The sequence below is a fragment of the Diabrotica virgifera genome, chromosome 3 (genome assembly GCF_917563875.1).
Source record: "Diabrotica virgifera virgifera chromosome 3, PGI_DIABVI_V3a".
Lineage (NCBI taxonomy): Eukaryota > Metazoa > Arthropoda > Insecta > Coleoptera > Chrysomelidae > Diabrotica > Diabrotica virgifera.
Window position 1 is genome coordinate 56,259,617 of NC_065445.1, and position 21,149 is coordinate 56,280,765.

Consider the following 21,149-nt stretch of genomic DNA (forward strand, 5'->3'; position numbering starts at 1 on the left):
AAACCCATATGCAATATTTATCGTTACCGCTATTTTCTTTTAAATTTGCGATGTTATATTCTATATTTAACCTAATAATGGTTACAACTACAACTACAACCAATTTATACGATAAAAAAGCTGATAATAAACTGCAAGAAGCAAGAATTTGAGTGCGCATTAACTGAATAGCGAATATTTTTAATGAAATTTATTTCTTTTAAATTATTTATTTTCTCTTCTCTTGGAATTCTCTTGGGATAAGAGAAGTCTTTTTAGTCTACATGTACCCATCCAGCGCTGCAGAGATATGAACAAAGACGTGTACCTACATTGGCTTTATAGACTACGCAAAAGCATTCGATAATGTACAGCACGATAAGATAGGTATTGAAGTACATAAGATCGGAATCGACTACAGAGACATTCAAAGAATATCGAGTCTCTATTGTGGTCAAACAGCTAAAGTGAAAGTAGGATTTACATTGACTAATAAAATTTAGATCGAGAAAGGAGTACGGCATGGCTGTATCTCTCCTATTCTCTTTAATATATACTCAAAATAATTATTTAAGACAGTGCTATAGGAAAGCATAGAACACATAAAGATAAATGGAGAAATAATTAATAACACATAAGGTATCCTGATGATACTGTGATGTCGTCAGGATTGTTGCCTAATGAGTAAGATACAAAGAAAAAGTACACAATACGGGCTCAAACTAAATATCACGAAAACAAAATGGATGTCAGTAAGCAAAACCCAACAACGACCAAGACAACTGATATTAGACAATCAAAGAATTGAACATATGGATTCCTATACCTACTTAGGATCAACAGTTAATTCAAGTTGGGATCAAGCGAAAGAGACACGTATCAGAATAGAAAAAGCAAGAGCGTCGTTGAAAGCTTTACGAATGAAGCAAATTTTCACCTCTAACAGCCTCACCTTACCTCTCAAAATCCGACGTCTCAAATGTTATGTATTCACGGTTTTGTTATATGAAATGGAGGCGTAGCCAATGACCACAACATTAATGAAAAATGTAGAGGCCTTCGAAATGTGGGCTTACCGACGTATATTACGCGGCGTTATCTAACTGCCCCACGAACTACCTGGGCCCATTAATCTTAAGTACCTGTTGCCCCATCGCCGAGAAAGTTGGGGATTAAGTCTTAATGACCGGAAATTCCAAATTTGATTATAGTTGAAAGTAAGAATATAAATATTTTCAGTTCTTCACTTCAGTTGCAACTATTACGGTATAGTGTCCGGTTTTGTCTGTTAGTGTTTAACTTTTAAATGGCGAATCCAACGACTATGTTTAGTTTTTATTAATAATTACTGAATTTCTGAAGAAAAAACTTTTATTATTAATAATTAATGAATATAAATATTCAAAGGCCCATGTCTCCAAAGATGGAAAAGTTAGATGGCGATGCATCAAAAAAGGGTGTCAACAAAAAGTGTACACAAAGGAAGGTGATGAAAATTACGTTATTCTTGAAAAAGCATCGGTGGAGCATAATCAAGCTCCAGATATCCACGTTGACCGGCAAATTTTTAGTAATTCTACAAAGAGGAAAGCTGTAGAAGATATATGTGAAAGACCTTTAAAGATTGTCCACAAGGAATTGAGGAAGGAAAATTTCAGCAATTTACCGCTGACGGCGAAAGACATTTCTTGCGTTCGAAGAAATATCTATGCTGCAAGACGAAAATCCACATCATCATTGCCCAAGTCACAGGAAGAAGTTCTACAAGTGTTAGTGAACTTAAATTTAAAAACAAATACAGGTGAAAACTTTTTATTATCTACGAAAAATAATTCCGCAATCTTTAGTTGTTTCACAAATCTTTACTTTTTGTGTAATGTAGATTCTTTGTATGTAGATGGAACTTTTCAATACTGTTCTAAATATTTTTGTCAGATGTTTACTATACATGGCTACAAAAATGGCTTTTATGTTCCTCTAGTATTTTGTTTGTTACCAAATAAATCACAGCAATCGTACAAAAGTACTTTTGATACATTAATAACAATATGTACAGATTTGAATTTAAATTGGATGCATGTATATATTTTATACATCCATATTATAAATCACATCTTCTTCATATGTTCCTATGACGGATCAATTGTAAAGGGTTTTTACCCAAATATTTTTACTTTGGTGGTTAGCATGTAGATTCTAAGTGAGTATAACCTATAACTTTTTATAACCTTAGTCAACATTTTAAATATTTTGCATCATTTTATCTGGTTGTACACATTTTAGGATTACACTGATGATGATCGGTCAACCGATCGAAAACTAGTTCTGTCTTTGATGTAGCCCTGTATAGGGATTTTAACACATATACCTTTTATAAAGGATTTTATGTATTTGTTTGTTGATTATATTCGTTTGCTTCTTTTAAGTAAATGCGATAATTTCTAATTCTGTGTGTTTTATTGGCACTGGTTTTCACAACCAACTGGCCTGTCAATTTCGTTTAGTCAAGTTAGTTTATCATTAAGTAGGCCAATGAGCAATGTGCAGTGTGTGTTGAGGAAATATCTTGTTACTTGTTAAAGTCGAGTTCATTTTTTTTACAAAGAGACGCTAATTGTATCCGAACGTCTGCGTCACTCAAACAATAATTTGGACAACAGCATACGATTTTTAGACTTCGATTATATGGCACCGGGCTATCCTTACCTAAAGATACCTATGGAACGAATTGGTTTGGTAGTCCTACCTTCAAATATAGCTATATCGTTTTAAATTATGTTTCTCTCCATTCCTACGGTTGAAAGCACATACCTACCTTAAATCCTTTCCGATACTGTATATCCTCTAATGATAAATAATGTTTCAGAGGATGTAACAATGAACCATTTCATGACTTTCGGAGAAGAGAAGAAGCAAGGAAAGACATACCTCAAAGTTATCAATTACGTTGCTGAATTGTCTATTAAGGGGGCAAACTTCGACTTCAAGAATTTATTTGACGGCAACAAACTTCTTTCGGATAATATTTTGAAAGTCGTGAACGAGAACTGGAGTGTTATTATTGGCGAACTTCGTCCCGGTATAGTTAAATCCTACGCCCAAATATTTTCAGCGATTGCACAGTCTGTTGTAAGTAAGGTTCCCGTCGACGATATTTTCCCGAGTTAACTAAAATGTGTAGGTATTACTAGGTGTCACGTTACGATTGATTAGTAAAGTTTGTTACAGTTAAAAATTGAGTTTTTTTAAAACCTCCTGAGAAACCTGTTCCTCCTTGTTTATACATACATATACATACACACAACCCAACTTATATGGAATCACCATATATTTCAAAACAATATTTATTTAAAAAAAAAAAAAAAATCAATGGGAAAATCCCAATAGTTGGCTGTATACCATAGTTTAAAAAACCAATACAGAAGTAAAAATTTCGAGATGTATTCTGGTATAAAATCGTTTATTTAAAACTATAAAATGTCATCGATTGCAGAACGTTTTCGTTCTAAACAGAACATCTTCAGTGCCTAGAATGAAGTATTTCCACGTTAGTTTAAAGCAAAAGGTTAAAAATGTGACTGTTAAAATGAAAAATGTGGGAATACTTACATCCTGCCGAGTATTTTGAAACTAGCACACTGTAAATAGTGTTAACATCATCATATATGGTTTACATAATGTAATATGTTAAAATGTTATGACTACAAGTCGATGTTAATGGATAAAGTGGAACACATGCTAAAAGGGTGCCATGGTTCCCTGCTCGAAGATACTAGGTACTTGCCAATTCAATGGGCACAGACCAACTGAGAAATTATGAAGTGGATATACAATTTGACAAGGGTGACATGACATGACAAGATAAAGCCAATTTTTGGTTAAAGTTTCATTTGATTTTGGATTTTTTAATAAAATGCGAAGGTTTGTCTGCAAAAATAATTTAAATTATTTGAATAATAAAATCTACTGTAAAGTTTAAATTAGCAACTCTCTATTCCAGAATAACTTATAGATTCATTAAATTTAATGCAGATATATTACGTGGTTTAAGTTGTGACGTCATCGGATGTGAAATGACGAGATGAAAGTTGAGTTTTGTTGAAACAAGGAAGTACACTACATAATAAAAGATAATTAGACTTGCGTGGAAAAACAAAGCTAAACAAGCCGAGAAAACCAGAATTTAAGAGTATTTTTATGTGATGAAATGTTGGTTGCCTAACAAGGCAAGCAGGCAACAGGTTGAAGGTGAACGGTAGAATATTGCGAGAAAACAGTATATATACAAAAGGTGGCTATTTATTGTGTTAAATTTATTATTATACTATTGTAATGAATAATTATGTCTGTTAAAAGTTGGAAAATAGTTGTTAACAAAATTAAATAACTAAAGATTACTGTTAGTGAGGTAGATATATGTGTGAAGGATATGATTGTATATAGTATTGTGAAATGAATGAAAGTATGTAATAATATAATAAAATTAAACTATGTGACATAAAGTGTAATTCATCTTTATGTAGTTTTGAAAGGACTGAATGAATTGGAAGTAATGTATCTTATAGTCTACCAACGTAGATTAGTGAATAAAATAATTAGAATGAGAGCTACCAATATAGGTCAAATTGTGGGTTGGTGTCAGTATGTAAAGAAGAATCTAAATTGAATGAGTATATGAAATAGAAAAGTATGAGATTGATTTCTCTTGGTGATAGTGGAGTGGACAGACTGAACTAAATGAAATATATTTAAGTGCAGAACTTTATGAACGTATGTGATTGTAACTAAAATCAAACAAATGAAAAATGTGAAAAATTTTTTTATTTTAAATTGGGATAAATGGATATTGGAAGTTGCCTGATATGAATGGAAATGAAAAGATAGATGAAAAAAGAAGAATAGTGAATGCAATAAAACTTAAATGTTATAGTCTGAAAGAAGTTTGACTGAATGGGTCGTAATGGATATAGGTGTGCAGTATCCTATTGTTAAGTAAAGTCTAAGAATCTAAAAAGAAAGAAGTCTGTTAGGTTACTTACTCATTTCCTCTCATCACCGCTTACAATAATAAAAAACACCATACATCCAATCACTCTGGTCTGTCATATATATCACTTTCCTTACTTAGTAACATTCTGTCACTTCTTTCTTTTTAGATTCTTAGACTTTACTTAACAATAGGATACTGCACACCTATATCCATTACGACCCATTCAGTCAAACTTCTTTCAGACTATAACATTTAAGTTTTATTGCATTCACTATTCTTCTTTTTTCATCTATCTTTTCATTTCCATTCATATAAGGCAACTTCCAATATCCATTTATCCCAATATAAAATAAAAAATTTTTTCACATTTTTCATTTGTTTGATTTCAGTTACAATCACATACGTTCATAAAGTTCTGCACTTAAATATATTTCATTTAGTTCAGTCTGTCCACTCCACTATCACCAATAGAAATCAATCTCATACTTTTCTATTTCATATACTCATTAAATTTAGATTCTTCTTTACATACTGACACCAACCCACAATTTGACCTATATTGGTAGCTCTCATTCTAATTATTTTATTCACTAATCTACGTTGGTAGACTATAAGATACATTACTTCCAATTCATTCAGTCCTTTCAAAACTACATAAAGATGAATTAGACTTTATGTCACATAGTTTAATTTTATTATATTATTACATACTTTCATTCATTTCACAATACTATATACAATCATATCCTTCACACATATATCTACCTCACTAACAGTAATCTTTAGTTATTTAATTTTGTTAACAACTATTTTCCAACTTTTAACAGACATAATTATTCATTACAATAGTATAATAATAAATTTAACACAATAAATAGCCACCTTTTGTATATATACTGTTTTCTCGCAATATTCTACCGTTCACCTTCAACCTGTTGCCTGCTTGCCTTGTTAGGCAACCAACATTTCATCACATAAAAATACTCTTAAATTCTGGTTTTCTCGGCTTGTTTAGCTTTGTTTTTCCACGCAAGTCTAATTATCTTTTATTATGTAGTGTACTTCCTTGTTTCAACAAAACTCAACTTTCATCTCGTCATTTCACATCCGATGACGTCACAACTTAAACCACGTAATATATCTGCATTAAATTTAATGAATCTATAAGTTATTCTGGAATAGAGAGTTGCTAATTTAAACTTTACAGTAGATTTTATTATTCAAATAATTTAAATTATTTTTGCAGACAAACCTTCGCATTTTATTAAAAAATCCAAAATCAAATGAAACTTTAACCAAAAATTGGCTTTATCTTGTCATATCATGTCATATCATGTCACCCTTGTCAAATTGTATATCCACTTCATAATTTCTCAGTTGGTCTGTGCCCATTGAATTGGCAAGTACCTAGTATCTTCGAGCAGGGAACCATGGCACCCTTTTAGCATGTGTTCCACTTTATCCATTAATATCGACTTGTAGTCATAACATTTTAACATATTACATTATGTAAACCATATATGATGATGTTAACACTATTTACAGTGTGCTAGTTTCAAAATACTCGGCAGGATGTAAGTATTCCCACATTTTTCATTTTAACAGTCACATTTTTAACCTTTTGCTTTAAACTAACGTGGAAATACTTCATTCTAGGCACTGAATATTTATTTTGTTTTGAAAAAACTTGTTATTGTTGCGAAGAATAAGGGTTTTTATTGAAAATAAACAACTAGATAAGACAGTCAGATAGTACAGCTCGGTACTGTATTGGGTATTTACTTGAGTTGCAAATTGAACGAAATTAATAAACTAACTAAAATCGAAAATATGACTCATGTGGGGTTATAGAACTTACAACGGAGAAAGTATTGGTCTTGTGGAGAAAGTAATGTTCTCGGAGGGACATAGCTGTAGAGCTATGCGTAACACAGTGCGTTCTGTCCAAAACCTATGCTAGGTAACAGGAACTAGGAAAGCTTAAAAATACAGCTACGGAAAGTCACCAAAAAGTAACAGCAGCCCGCCACGATCGTTTAATTGTCCAATCAGCTGGGAAACATCCAACCATTTCTCACCTGCAGCTCCAAAGGCAGCATTTGGAGCTGCAGGTGTAACTTTTTCATTTGAAACGATAAGAAGAAGAGTTTGTGCCAAGAAGTATACAACAGGAGACAGTTATGAGTTCCTGAGTTATCCAGGCAGCACAATATTGATCGCCTAAATTGGTGTCTTCACCACCAAAACTGGAACATTGGGTTGACAAAATGTGCTATTTTCAGAGAAAGTTAGAAGTGGTGTAAAATCAGAACCCACGAAATTGTGTACTTAGAGGTCGAAGAAGACAAGCAAGCACGAAAACTGTCTGTATTTTGATAACCTGTAGTGAGGCTCTGAAGAGATGAAACAGGAGAAAATTTCATTTTTATGAATGATAATGGACCTCCACATACCATTAGAGTGACTAGAGACATCATTGAAGCAGAAAGTATCACTTGTTTGGAGTGGACTGCTTGCTCACCCGAGCTTAACCCTTTAGAGTATTTGTGGAATATGCTTAAAAGAAAAATTAGAGCTCGACGGGGTAATCCACAAGGCTATTATAAGCTGCTCTTGAAGAATGGAGCAACTTACCAAAATAAAATGTTGAAATTTTATTAGGAGCGTGCCCACGCAAACTGAAGCCTGCATAAGACTAGAGGTGATAATACCGACTACCAAAAAAAAAAAAATAAATAAAAACAATTTAAACATTATTACCAGAGAACGGCAGTTCTCGCCAGTGACGCACAGCCCCCCTACACGCGACACTATATATTATTATATACACGAAATTTTCGATTTTCTAAATCTGACTGAATTGAAAATTGGGCCAACTCTCATCTTAAAGTTCAGGAAAAGACTCACCAATTCATATATCAACTGTTATTTTATAATTTTTTACAATTAGGGGTAGTTTTCACCCTAAAAAACCAAAAGCGTAAAACGGCTCAATATAGAAAGTGAACTAGAGGATAAAATGAGCCTAATCCCAAATTTTTGCACAATCGATGCTGGACGAAAAAATTGCGAGGTTTTGCCATTTTTTCAGTTTCAATTCCTCGACATGGGTAGTACTTAAATACAGTACGAGTACAGCACGTCTAGATGATGCAAATACTAAATGAAGCAGGAATTAACAACTAAGATCTAAAAAAAAATAATTAGAAACCCTTACTGGAATCAAATCTTAAAGTTGAAGGTGAACACACCGGATATGTGATAATCATAAATAGAGTCAGGAAAGGCTGTATTTTATTTTCTATAATCTTTTGTCTCTACTCTAAAACAATATTTATCGATGATTTGCATGAAACCGAAAAAGGCATTCTACTAAACGGCATGTACAGTAGGAAAAATGAAAGAATACCCATGAACGAACATATAAAACACGCTGTATTTTCCTGTCACCGTGTCATACAAAAAATTGGCCAGCGCAAGTACATGTAATAATTATTAGTAGAGACATGGAACTATTATTAGAAACACAATTAGAGACATAGTACATGTAATAATTATTATTACATGTACTTGCGCTGGGCAATTTTATTTGTGACACGGTGACAGGAAAATACAGCGTGCTTTATATGTTCGTTCATGGGTATTCTTTCATTTTTCCGGCTGTATGTATTGTTATATTTCTATTTGATATAAAAATTAAAATTTGATAATTATAAACAAAATTCACTTTAATATAAAATATTTTTAATTTTCTCAACCTCGGGCATATAAATTTAGAACAACCTGTATACAACAAATTGTTATATTTAATTTTAAGAAGTGATTAGAATAAGCGTACGAAACTCGGAACAATGTGCTTAGATAAACAAAGTGAATGACGCGTACCATTATCGTTCTTCTCGGAAGGTCGATCATTAGCCTATGCTAAATAAAACTCAGTGAAATAGATGATAGTTCATTATCGTTTTTCGCGGAAGGTTTCGATCATTAGCCTATGCTAAATAAGACTCATTTGAAAGAGAGAATAGGTCATTAAAATTTGTAAATAGTTAGAACGTATTTTAGAATGGGAATTAAATATTTTCTTTGGAAATCCATTAAGCATATTTAGAAAGATTAAAAATTGGTTTTGAGGAATATTACGAATGAGAGTTGGTGGTGGAAGATTGATTTGTGAATTTGGAAGGGATATTTAGAAAGTAGGGGAATGAATGACAAAGTGAGAGCAGAATGTTTTGAGCTGTCGAGAAGTGAAGTCGAGTAGGAGACGGTAGTGTACGGAGAGTGAGAAAGCCGGTAGTTCCGTGAGTGTGGAGTATCTATCGTGGAACGAGAAGTAGGCCAGGTCGAGAGTAAAAGAACCTCCTTGAGCCAAGAGTGTCCCGGTAGCTGATAGCAGTTTCGAAAAAGGTAGAACACAGCATCACGACCGAAGCAGGAACGAGAGCTATTCGAGCTAGTTTTTCAAAGGAGTACATTACTGGAAGCCAGGACGAGGTTTGATCGCAGCCAAGGATAGCAGGAACGGGCTTTGTGTGAGGACATTTTCAGTTCACCAGGAAAAGGTCAGTCTCATTTGTTTGGACATGAATGTATGGGTTTTTCGTATTAAATTCCACATAAAAATTGAATAACATAATCAATAATATCAGAAAAGCTTCATCAAACTTAAATAGAGTTGTTGCTAATAACTCATAATAGTTAAATGTTAATAAAAAACTTTCAATTGAAAACCAAAAGGAAATAAGATTCCCATTTGTAAATGTTATGTTTAAGAATAATAAGAAATAGCAAATATTAAGCAGTGATTGTTTTTTAAATAAAATAAAAAATATTTTGATTATAATTGTAACCCATATGTGTATTTTTTTTACTTTTTTCTTTTCTATCCCGATTAGGAACCATTAAGAAATATTTAGAAGCCACGGAAGTAAGTAATTAATTTATAATTCGCCCTGAGATTGAAAACATATTGATATGTGATCTGGTTAATTAATTAGATTAGTATTAATACATTGATTAAATTAAGTAACATATAAGAATATTATCTCATATCAATAATAAAGATCACATCAACTGTCGTCCAACGTGGAAAGCATTGTAAAGTATTTCTAGTGGCAAATTTGAAGGATAGAAAGAGTAAAGCCGGTATTTGAAAATTTATATGCCTGTGGTAAAAAGTGAGATACTTACATTTGATAACATAAAATTTTAGATCTCTTTAGGTACAAATTTTACATAACTGATTTAATATTTTATTTTTACGATATTTACATTTGATATATTTATTGACAATTTATAATATTTGGGTAAAAAAAAAAAAAAGTCGTCTTGGTAACATACTAGTAAAATTTCATATTTGGCGGGGATAATACTTCTTGAAAACAAATGTCTGTAACAAGAAGCCAAAGCAAGGACAACAAAAAACAAAAAGAACATTCAGACCAAGAAGATATTTTAGACACGACAATCATGGCATCAGAACAGCAAGAATTATCAGGAATAGATAAACTATTACAACTGATGCAACTCCAGTCACAAAAACTGGATGACAATCAACGAAAAGTGGATCGAAAAATGGATGAAACACAACAAAAATTGGATCAGAAAATGGATAAAGTGGAGAAAAAAATGGATGACAATCAACAGGAAACAAAACAAGCGATAGAAGAGAACAATAAGAAAATAGAGGAACGCATAGAAAAGTATGAAATGAAAATTAAAGATCACATGCAAAAACAAGAAATGAGAATGAAGGACCACATGAAAGAACAAGAAATGAAAATTCAAAATAAAATGAAGGAGTTAACGAATTGCCAGAAAAAAGAAATGGAAAGTTTGGAAAACAAGTTGCAAAACGCTATTCAAGCAGACATAGAAGAAGTGGAAAGAAAGATTGCGGAAATCAATACGCAACAAAATGTCGGAGAAAGAAGAGAAATGGTTATACATAGCACAGATGACGTGAAGATAAGGTTTGGCGGGGATGTAAGAAGATTACACCCAGTGCCGTTCATTAATAGCCTGAAAAAGAAAATACAGCACATCGGAAATTTCGAAACAGCAAAAGAAACTATCAGAAACCATCTCAAAAATGAAGCAAGCCTATGGTTCGATTGCAAAGAAGAAGAATTTGACAGTTGGCAACAATTTGAACAAAAATTTTTGAATTATTTCTGGGGAAAAGTGCAACAATTGGAAATTAACAAGGAATTGCAAAATGGGAAATACAATGATAGGATGGGTATATCAGAAAGGACATATGCATTACAAATTTACTATAACGCAAAACATTTACAATATAATTACTCATCGGAACAATTAGTCGAACTGATTGCAAGACATTTCGAAGAAACGGTGGAAGACCATATCACATTGCAAAACTACAAAGACATAGATAGTTTATGCCAATTCCTACAAATAAGAGAATTACGTGTAAGAGAAACAAAATCAAGAAGGTCGCGAGAAGATTAGAGGCCCCGAGAAACACAGGATTACAGAGATAGAAATCAAAATAGGAGGGACTATACAAGACGAGATTTTAATCCCAGAAGGGAAAACGAAAATAGAGACAACGGAAGAGGAAATTATGAACAAAGAAATAGGCAATGGAATGAGGACAGAAATCGAGAATACCAGAATAGAAACACCACACGCTCAAATCAAGAAAACAGAAATAATGGTAGACAAAATGAACAGGTATATCGAGAAAACCGAAACAGATCCGACAGACCAAGAGAAAATAGAAGAGAAGTAAATAATACCCAGACAGATGAATATGACGGAGAGAGACATTATGACGAAAATATAAACAACGATGAGCAACCGGCGTCTTTTCACGACGGCGCTCACTAAAAACCAAAAAGCAAACAGGAATCTTTTGTCACCCCAAGGAGTTTATTAAATTGGCAGGAAACAACGAAAAGAAAAATGGAATTAATTTAAAATTTGTGGATGGATTTATCAACGAGAAACCAATTAAAATTATGATAGACACTGGATCTGAAATAACATTGGTCAACAGAAAACTAATAGAAGAAGTTAACTTAACAAATTTAATTTATAAAATACCTAGGGTAAATTTAGTGGGCGCAAACAAACGGACATTGGCAACTATAAATGAAGGCATACGAGTAATGGTACGACTGGGCAAGAATATGTATGCACTACAATGTGTAATAATGCCAAACATGTCACATGACATGATAGTAGGAGTGGACGAATTGGCAGAAAAACATGTAGTGATAGATTTTAAAAATAATACGATGAAACTAACAGAAGAAAAAGAAAAAGAACAGGACAAGGAACATGAGAAACAAAATACGGACGAATCAGGTAAAGAACAAACAGTGGAAATGAATTTGGCAGCGAAGCAAGGACAAAGAAGAAAAAGGAGAAAAGGTCAGAAAAAGATAAAAGAAAATGAAACCTGTGGCTCCTCAAAAGAAGAGTTGAGCCCAGAAGAAGAAAATTTGAGAGTATCAGAAACAAAGGAAACCTGGGATTCCTCAAAAGAAGAGACGGGCTCAGGAGAAGAAGAAATAAAGCAAAAAAATGAAAGCGAAAAAGATATGATCGAAACAGTGGCATTTGAAGAGGAGGCATATGAAAACGAGGATGCAGAATACACGATAAAAGTATGTGAAAAATCTGAGGAAAAAGACAGAAGATTAATATGGGAAAAAGGGAAAGACAACATAATAGCCGACACTCTAACACAGGATGAGGACACTGAAAATAAGGAAACAATTACTCTACAGGTGGGACTAATTAGAGTAATACAAGAAGAAGGGGTATAAGACGTAGATTAAAGTAAGGAAATATACAGGGAGTTGGTTTTGCCTCGAGAAAATTTATTTAAAAATGCAGATAAATTTTATCGAATACAAGGCGGGGATTTGTTATATTTCTATTTGATATAAAAATTAAAATTTGATAATTATAAACAAAATTCACTTTAATATAAAATATTTTTAATTTTCTCAACCTCGGGCATATAAATTTAGAACAACCTGTATACAACAAATTGTTATATTTAATTTTAAGAAGTGATTAGAATAAGCGTACGAAACTCGGAACAATGTGCTTAGATAAACAAAGTGAATGACGCGTACCATTATCGTTCTTCTCGGAAGGTCGATCATTAGCCTATGCTAAATAAAACTCAGTGAAATAGATGATAGTTCATTATCGTTTTTCGCGGAAGGTTTCGATCATTAGCCTATGCTAAATAAGACTCATTTGAAAGAGAGAATAGGTCATTAAAATTTGTAAATAGTTAGAAAGTATTTTAGAATGGGAATTAAATATTTTCTTTGGAAATCCATTAAGCATATTTAGAAAGATTAAAAATTGGTTTTGAGGAATATTACGAATGAGAGTTGGTGGTGGAAGATTGATTTGTGAATTTGGAAGGGATATTTAGAAAGTAGGGGAATGAATGACAAAGTGAGAGCAGAATGTTTTGAGCTGTCGAGAAGTGAAGTCGAGTAGGAGACGGTAGTGTACGGAGAGTGAGAAAGCCGGTAGTTCCGTGAGTGTGGAGTATCTATCGTGGAACGAGAAGTAGGCCAGGTCGAGAGTAAAAGAACCTCCTTGAGCCAAGAGTGTCCCGGTAGCTGATAGCAGTTTCGAAAAAGGTAGAACACAGCATCACGACCGAAGCAGGAACGAGAGCTATTCGAGCTAGTTTTTCAAAGGAGTACATTACTGGAAGCCAGGACGAGGTTTGATCGCAGCCAAGGATAGCAGGAACGGGCTTTGTGTGAGGACATTTTCAGTTCACCAGGAAAAGGTCAGTCTCATTTGTTTGGACATGAATGTATGGGTTTTTCGTATTAAATTCCACATAAAAATTGAATAACATAATCAATAATATCAGAAAAGCTTCATCAAACTTAAATAGAGTTGTTGCTAATAACTCCTAATAGTTAAATGTTAATAAAAAACTTTCAATTGAAAACCAAAAGGAAATAAGATTCCCATTTGTAAATGTTATGTTTAAGAATAATAAGAAATAGCAAATATTAAGCAGTGATTGTTTTTTAAATAAAATAAAAAATATTTTGATTATAATTGTAACCCATATGTGTATTTTTTTTACTTTTTTCTTTTCTATCCCGATTAGGAACCATTAAGAAATATTTAGAAGCCACGGAAGTAAGTAATTAATTTATAATTCGCCCTGAGATTGAAAACATATTGATATGTGATCTGGTTAATTAATTAGATTAGTATTAATACATTGATTAAATTAAGTAACATATAAGAATATTATCTCATATCAATAATAAAGATCACATCAGTATGTATGTACCTTATAGGCTCGCAAACTATGCATTTCATCATATGATGACCTTGTCGTTATCGCGGGGCGGGAGTCGAGATCGGGACGAAATTAAATTAAAATTACGAATTAAAATTAAATAAAGTGTGCGATATTGTAAGATTTGTGAAAAGTCAAAGACTGCCATAGCTGTGATATGTCTAGAGACAAGAAGATACAAAAACACTAACGAAAATATTATTACAGTAGAAGCTGACACACTGACAACAAAAGGAAGGTCCAGAACGAGATGGTTGTTCGACTTAGAAGACGACCTGAAAACTATCAATGTAAGACAATGGATAAGAATAACATAAAGGAGGTATAAATGGAAGGACATATTCAGACAGGTAAAGTTTATTCATGGTTATGATGTCAAAAGAAGAACCGTGTTCGATAACTGACCAATTATTACTAAAGTCCTTTTACCCAATGACGGCCGATATGTAATTAAGATATGATCAGTGGGCCTCAAACAGTGGGGCGTTAATATTTAATTCCGATCGCTTGAAAAGTAAAAATATTTAATTTCCTGTATTTTATGTTCAGTAATAATATTGGATTTTACTGTATCAAAGGCAAATAAAATAATTATAATATGTATATACAGAGCGTGTTAAAAGAAGTGGGACGGAATATTTCGATTACTCGAAATTATTTGTCGACATCAAATGTTCATCAAGGTCTCTATAAGCCTCTATTTTGCGTAGAGTGAAAATTATACGAATGATTTTGCATGCAGTAAAATTGGAAAATACTTGCCAAGTTGCTGGTATGTCCAGATTTGAATAAAATACATCCAAGACTTTAGTTTCTGCAGACACTGTAGTAAATATAACCTTGAAACAAATTGGCACTAAATCATTTCCGAGTTTTCAACAAAACAAAAGGTTTAAATACGTGTAGTGCAGTAATTAATACCAAAGCTATTGAAAGTATGCACTCCAGTAATTAGACCGAAGGTACTTTTTCGTTTAACTAAAACACACCGCAAAGTCCGAATTAAATTCCCGAAACACTTCTTTTTAGCAAACGATTTGTCCTATTCACTGTCTGATATTTCACTATCAGAGTCGTCACTATCTGAATTGTCTATCCGAATAATTAGAGGCCGGACCTCATCTATAACTCGCTCGGTTTGAAAAGACTTAACGATTATGTCTTCCGTATGTCTAATACAATTTTGCCATTGTACTGCTTTTATTTTTGTTCTAGCGATTCTTTCGATAAACTAAGAACGCTAGCGTCATCTGTTGTTTTGGATGCATGTTTATCATAAAATTTTTTGGCTATACCTCAAACTAACTCAATTGCATTATAGTGGCAATGGTAGGGCGGAAGTCGAAGAACTTCATGGCTATATTTAAGAGGCATTTGGTCAGTAACAAATTTCTTTTGAATTTTGTGCTCTCCACACCTTTGAAGTAAATCAACTTTTAAACATATGTCACTGTGATAAATTTTTTTTTCTGTCAACCACAACTGTATTTCTTCTTTTGTCCAGCTGCTTGAAGGAAATCTCTCTTCTATTCTGGAGAGGTAGAATGCATTATCCAACACTATTCTGGATGGTCGCTCCAATTTTTTCAACAAATTTTCTTCAAACCATTCTTCAAAAATATTTGCATCCATATTTCCATGGTAATCACCTGTATTCTTTGTGGACGAAAAAATTAAACTAGCGTCCGGAATAAAACCCTCATCATTTCCAGCATGAAGTATAATGTAGCGTTTACCATTACCGGAACGATTAGAAGAATAACATTTCGTGGTGCCATCTTGCCAGGATGATTTTGACATATTTCCTTTAGCGAAAATCCAAGTTTCGTCTAAAAATACAACTTGTTTCGGACTATCAGACGTTTTATTGTTCATATATTTTCTTAAAAAATGCCACCGTTTTGAAACAACATTAGAGAGTTCACAAAATACTTGTCTATTATTTGTCTTTTTAGATCGAAAACCTAAATGTTTCAGCACTCTCCACAAACTTGTTAAACTAATATCACACAGTTCCTTGTCTTTAATTTTTTGTAACACAGCACTATACTCCGTCTACCGAACAGACGGAGTAATCAAGTGAATAAATCATAATATTTCTTAAAAATACCTTAACGCACGGCCTTGTACACAATGCTGATAATACCAGTTACCGAATACCTTGTTATAGGTATTATGTAGAAGGTCGTGCGTTAAGGTATTTTGAAGAAATATTGTGATTTATTAAGGTGATTACTCCGTCTGTTGGGTAGACGGAGATAATTGTTACATGTTCTTTGGCTTTATACATATTGTATATAATATTTTTAATTTCAAGTTTAATTGACTGGTGCAAATCTAAAGTTTTTGGATGTCGACGATTTCTCTTGCTTACTTTATTTATTTCATCCTCACTCATGTTATTAATTCTTCGGTATGTTCTCTCTGAGATACCGCAAGCATCGCATGTGCGTTTCTGAACAGATGCCAATGGACCCATATTATTTTTTTCCAAATTGAAATAACTTTCGACTTTGAGAACTAAACGCCGTTCTTCTAGAGACAACACTCTACGTTTCTCCAAATTATTCATTTTACTTTAAATTACCGCTTCACTACACTACTATAAAAAATAGGTATGTACTTATGTACAACCATATAACTACTACACCCTAAAAAGGACGAGGGTTGTACAACAAACGAAACAATCGAACACAAACTATTTAACAGCCAATGCTATAATAATAACAGGCATAAACACTGCATTGATTGTGATTGCAAAAACCGTTCGCCTGTTTCAAACAAGATTTTTGCTGATTATGTATTTTGCTAAATTATTAAACAACACAGAAATGTAATATGATGACAAGTTTAAATATGATCTACTTTGTCGATAACAGTGTCGTTAACAGAAAGATATTTTTAAATAGCATGAATCATTTTTCAATGATTATGTGTCTTTAAGAAATACATACATACTAAACAAATTTTTAAAGTGTGAATAAAGGAGATTACATTTATTATGACACATATATACTTATTATTTTTTAAACAATATGTTTTTGTAAAGGCATAACTTTGATTATTGGGTAAACCTACATTATACGATACGTCACAAGAAATTAAAAAAATAACATGTAATAAATTCACTGTTTAAATAAATATTCCGTACTCGTACTATTGCAATAAAATATTAAAACCAATAAACGATAACTTGTTGAGGAGTGCTGATTGAAACAACAGACCAGTAAAATGTTATTCATAAAGGTAGTTTAAAATATATCGCCGCTTATCTGCTCCGCTAGTAATAAACTTATCAGCATTTTATTGCAAAGCGGTCTTGTTAGCTGAAAAATACTTTAGACCAGTTATTCCCGCAAGGCGTCTACCGCAGTGGCGGCTCGTGACCTCAGTATGCAGGTAGGCTAAACATATACTTCGGGTAGACGACAAACAATATCCTACAATTTGTAATACATTTTGAGCCGTCTTGCAATACTAAATGTAATCTATGAGCGCAACAATGTGTAAAAATTGCTTTTGGAGAATCTACTTTAATTTTTGATTGTAATCCGTTTAAAGCGCCAGCCATTACACTTGCACCATCGTAAAATTGAGCAATTAATTTATTTTTGTAATCATATGGCTCAAGTACGTTTGAAATTAAACTATATAGAGCGTCTGCAGATCTATTCTCGCTAACATCAAAAAACCCTAAAAATCTTTCTGTTACCTGACCAACTTTGTTAACAAAACGGATTGTTAAAGTACACTGTGATTTTTCGTTTATATCAGTAGTATCGTCCGCTAGTATAGAAAAAAATTGACTTTCATTAATTTCTGTTGAAATTTCATTTTTTACGTAATCGGCAAGGCAATCTATTAAATCATTTTGTATTGTTTTTGACAAACCCGTGAACACCCCTTCTATTTTTTAACATGATCCTGGATTTCCTGATCGCGTTTAACTACTAAATTAAAAATTTCTTTAAAATTACCCATGTTTGAAGAATTATGGCTCTCATCACAACCGCGAAATGCAAGTTCTTGTTTTACTAACAGAATTATAACATCAATTTCTTCAACTTCTTCAATCTTTTTCAACTTCTTCGTTATATATCTTATTAGATAGAGAAATTTGTCCAGCTAAAGCACTGTCAATAGTTTGTTTATTTTTTTCTAACCGTTTTAAACCTAAGCAATTGTTTAAATGTTCTTTCGAAGATTCATGTTTTTTTACACTAGCTGATAAATTTTTCAAATCTGAATATCCCTGACTCACCCAAACATTTTGCTTCAAATTTGAGAGCAACAGACAAGGTCAACAGAAAAGTGAATTTTTAAAATAACTTCCGCTTAGCCATTTATGATTTTCATACCATATTGTTTTAAACGATTTCGAAAATGGTCGATTGTCTTTTGTCTTATCTGTGGATAAAATTGTTAAATTTGGTAAAGGCCGGCCCATTGAAATAATTTATGATCTTTCTTGATTTTGGCGCCTTGAAAAAGGCGTCTCAATCAAACTGCATATTACATCGTTTAAAATAATCATATTCGATGACTAAAGTTTTTCCACCAATAAAACTAACACACCTACGTTTCAACAACGTCAAATATTACTTATTTTATTTATGTATCAAATAATAATGTACTCTTCGAATAAATTGATAAGTTAACAATTAACCTCGCTTTAAATTTTTAATGATCTATATAATCTAATAACACAATTCGTCAGTTTAACTTTAAATTATCCAAATTGTATTGAAACACAATAAAAATATAATGGACGACTGACAAATAACTATTCACAGATTTATTTGTCGTTAGTTAATTATAGTCGAGGAAATGAAGTTGAAAAAATGGCAAAACCTCGCAATTTTTTCGTCCAGCATCGATTCGTACAAAAATTTGGTTTTAGACTCATTACACCCTCTAGTTCATTTTCTATATTGAGCCGTTGTACGCTTTTGGTTTTTTAAGGGTAAAAACTACCCCTAATTTTATAAAATTATAAAATAACATTTTAAACTTTAATATTGTCAACATTTGGTTCTTATTAGTTATATAATGATTGTTTTATGCTTTAAGATATACTATCATAATATTTCAACCTTTAAAACCACCCTTGTTGGAGCTATATATAAACAATTTACTTATCCTAAAAGAATAATTTCGGCTTGCATCGATTTACATAAAAATTTGGGATTAGGATGATCTCACCCTGTACTTCATATTCTATATCATGCTTAAGGGCGTTGATTATTTTTAGGGGTGTAAACTATCCCTTATTTTCAAAAATTATATAAAAACATTGTAAGTTTTAATATGGGTAAAATTTGGTTTTGATTGGTTAAATATTGACTGTTTTATACTTTAGGAAATAATATCATAATATTTCAACCCTTAAAAACCACCCTTAATAACATTACAGTTTTTATAAGTAGATATTTTAATAGATCTATACATAAAAAGAAGAATTAAAGAATTACAAAAACATTTATTTAAACAAAAATACGAATTTACAAATATGTTCAAATACAAATACAAATAGTTTTTTAGTCATCTTCCAGTATACGAACCGGTTCTGTGGTATTATACATACATTGAAAATTATCCATAAGCGGTCTCTCCCAATTTTTCGAAAAAAAAAAAATGGTTTTATAAACATAGCTCCTTCATTTTTGGCTATAAAAAGTTTTTTCAAAAATGACTTTGTAGGATTTTTGAAGAGTTATAAGACTGTGTAAACTAAATTCCGTTAGATTTCTTAGTTTTTAATTAGGGTGGATTTAAAGGGCTCGACTATTTAACAACTATATCTCGCTAACTGTTCACTGTAATGAAAATATATGTACAAGGGCATTTTAGTTATTAAAAAAGCTACAATTTAGTATTTTATCATTTTTTTTCGTATCTCCAGTATTTTCGGAGATATATTGAAGTAAAAGGTGAAAAATGGGAAATTCCAAAAAATTTATTTTCCTTTAAACTCCAATTTTTCTAAAATTGGGCCTTTTAAATGGGTCAAACTTCTTGGGTTTATTTATAATACACATATAAAAGGAACTACAAAAAGGTGAAGACCAATTTTTAATACGGAGGGTAGTTAGGGGGTTGTTTTCACTGATTTTTTCATAGAGAAAAGCAGGTACCGACCTATTTTTGAACATAAGTCGCTTAATTTTCAGGCTAGAAACTTTTTGTTATTATGTTTTGAAAGGGCTTACTATATACTTTAAAAAAGATTATTTAAGTTTTCCTCTAAAAATGCAAAGTTTTTCCGTCATTTTACTTTGAACATTTCAAATTATGCATTTGACGAAAAAAGCTAACTGTTAACATGTCGTATCTCGGTTTGTATTGGTCTTAAGGATATTACAGAAAAAGAATTTCGTTTATGTTACTAAAAGATACAAGTATGATATCCACAGTTTTTTTGATTAAATGCATATTTTTCGAGGTATTCTCAAAAAACCCTCTAAAAAAGTCGATTTTTTCATCGAAAAACTGTTACTTTCAAGCGCGAATAACTCAGAAAATATTAGTTTTACGAAGAAAATGTAAAAAACAGTTTTTTCTTAGAATTACCTTTTACATCGATTTACATGGCTAAAATGTAATAAAAAATTCCCGCCCCCGAGATGGGGTGGCAACCACCCCCAAGGTTTTAGCTTACAGCGGCATGATATAGAAAATGATCCTTGGACTATTCCCTACCTTCTGTGAAAATTTCAAGTAAATCCATGCTGGACGAACAAATTGCGAGCCAAAATGCTTCATTTCCTCGACTATTATTTACTAAATTAATATAAAATTAAAATGCCCTTCAATAGACCGATCTCAAATTTACCTGTTTATTATTCAGTTTTCATA

The 21,149-nt window shown here is 32.2% G+C and overlaps 2 protein-coding genes across 2 annotated transcripts in view; one reads left to right on the top strand and one right to left on the bottom strand.

Moving 5' to 3' along the window:
* The window catches only part of LOC114330343 (circadian clock-controlled protein daywake-like), a 51,189-nt gene extending 47,975 nt beyond the window's left edge, over positions 1 to 3,214 (top strand). Inside the window, exon 5 of the mRNA XM_050645111.1 lies at positions 2,846 to 3,214. Within this exon, the coding sequence (XP_050501068.1) occupies positions 2,846 to 3,147 (302 nt within the window). The 3' untranslated portion in view covers positions 3,148 to 3,214. The remainder of the gene's footprint in view (positions 1 to 2,845) is intronic.
* LOC114324504 (ammonium transporter Rh type B) overlaps positions 1 to 21,149 on the bottom strand; it is a 289,838-nt gene that overhangs the window by 88,691 nt on the left and 179,998 nt on the right. The window lies entirely within an intron of this gene.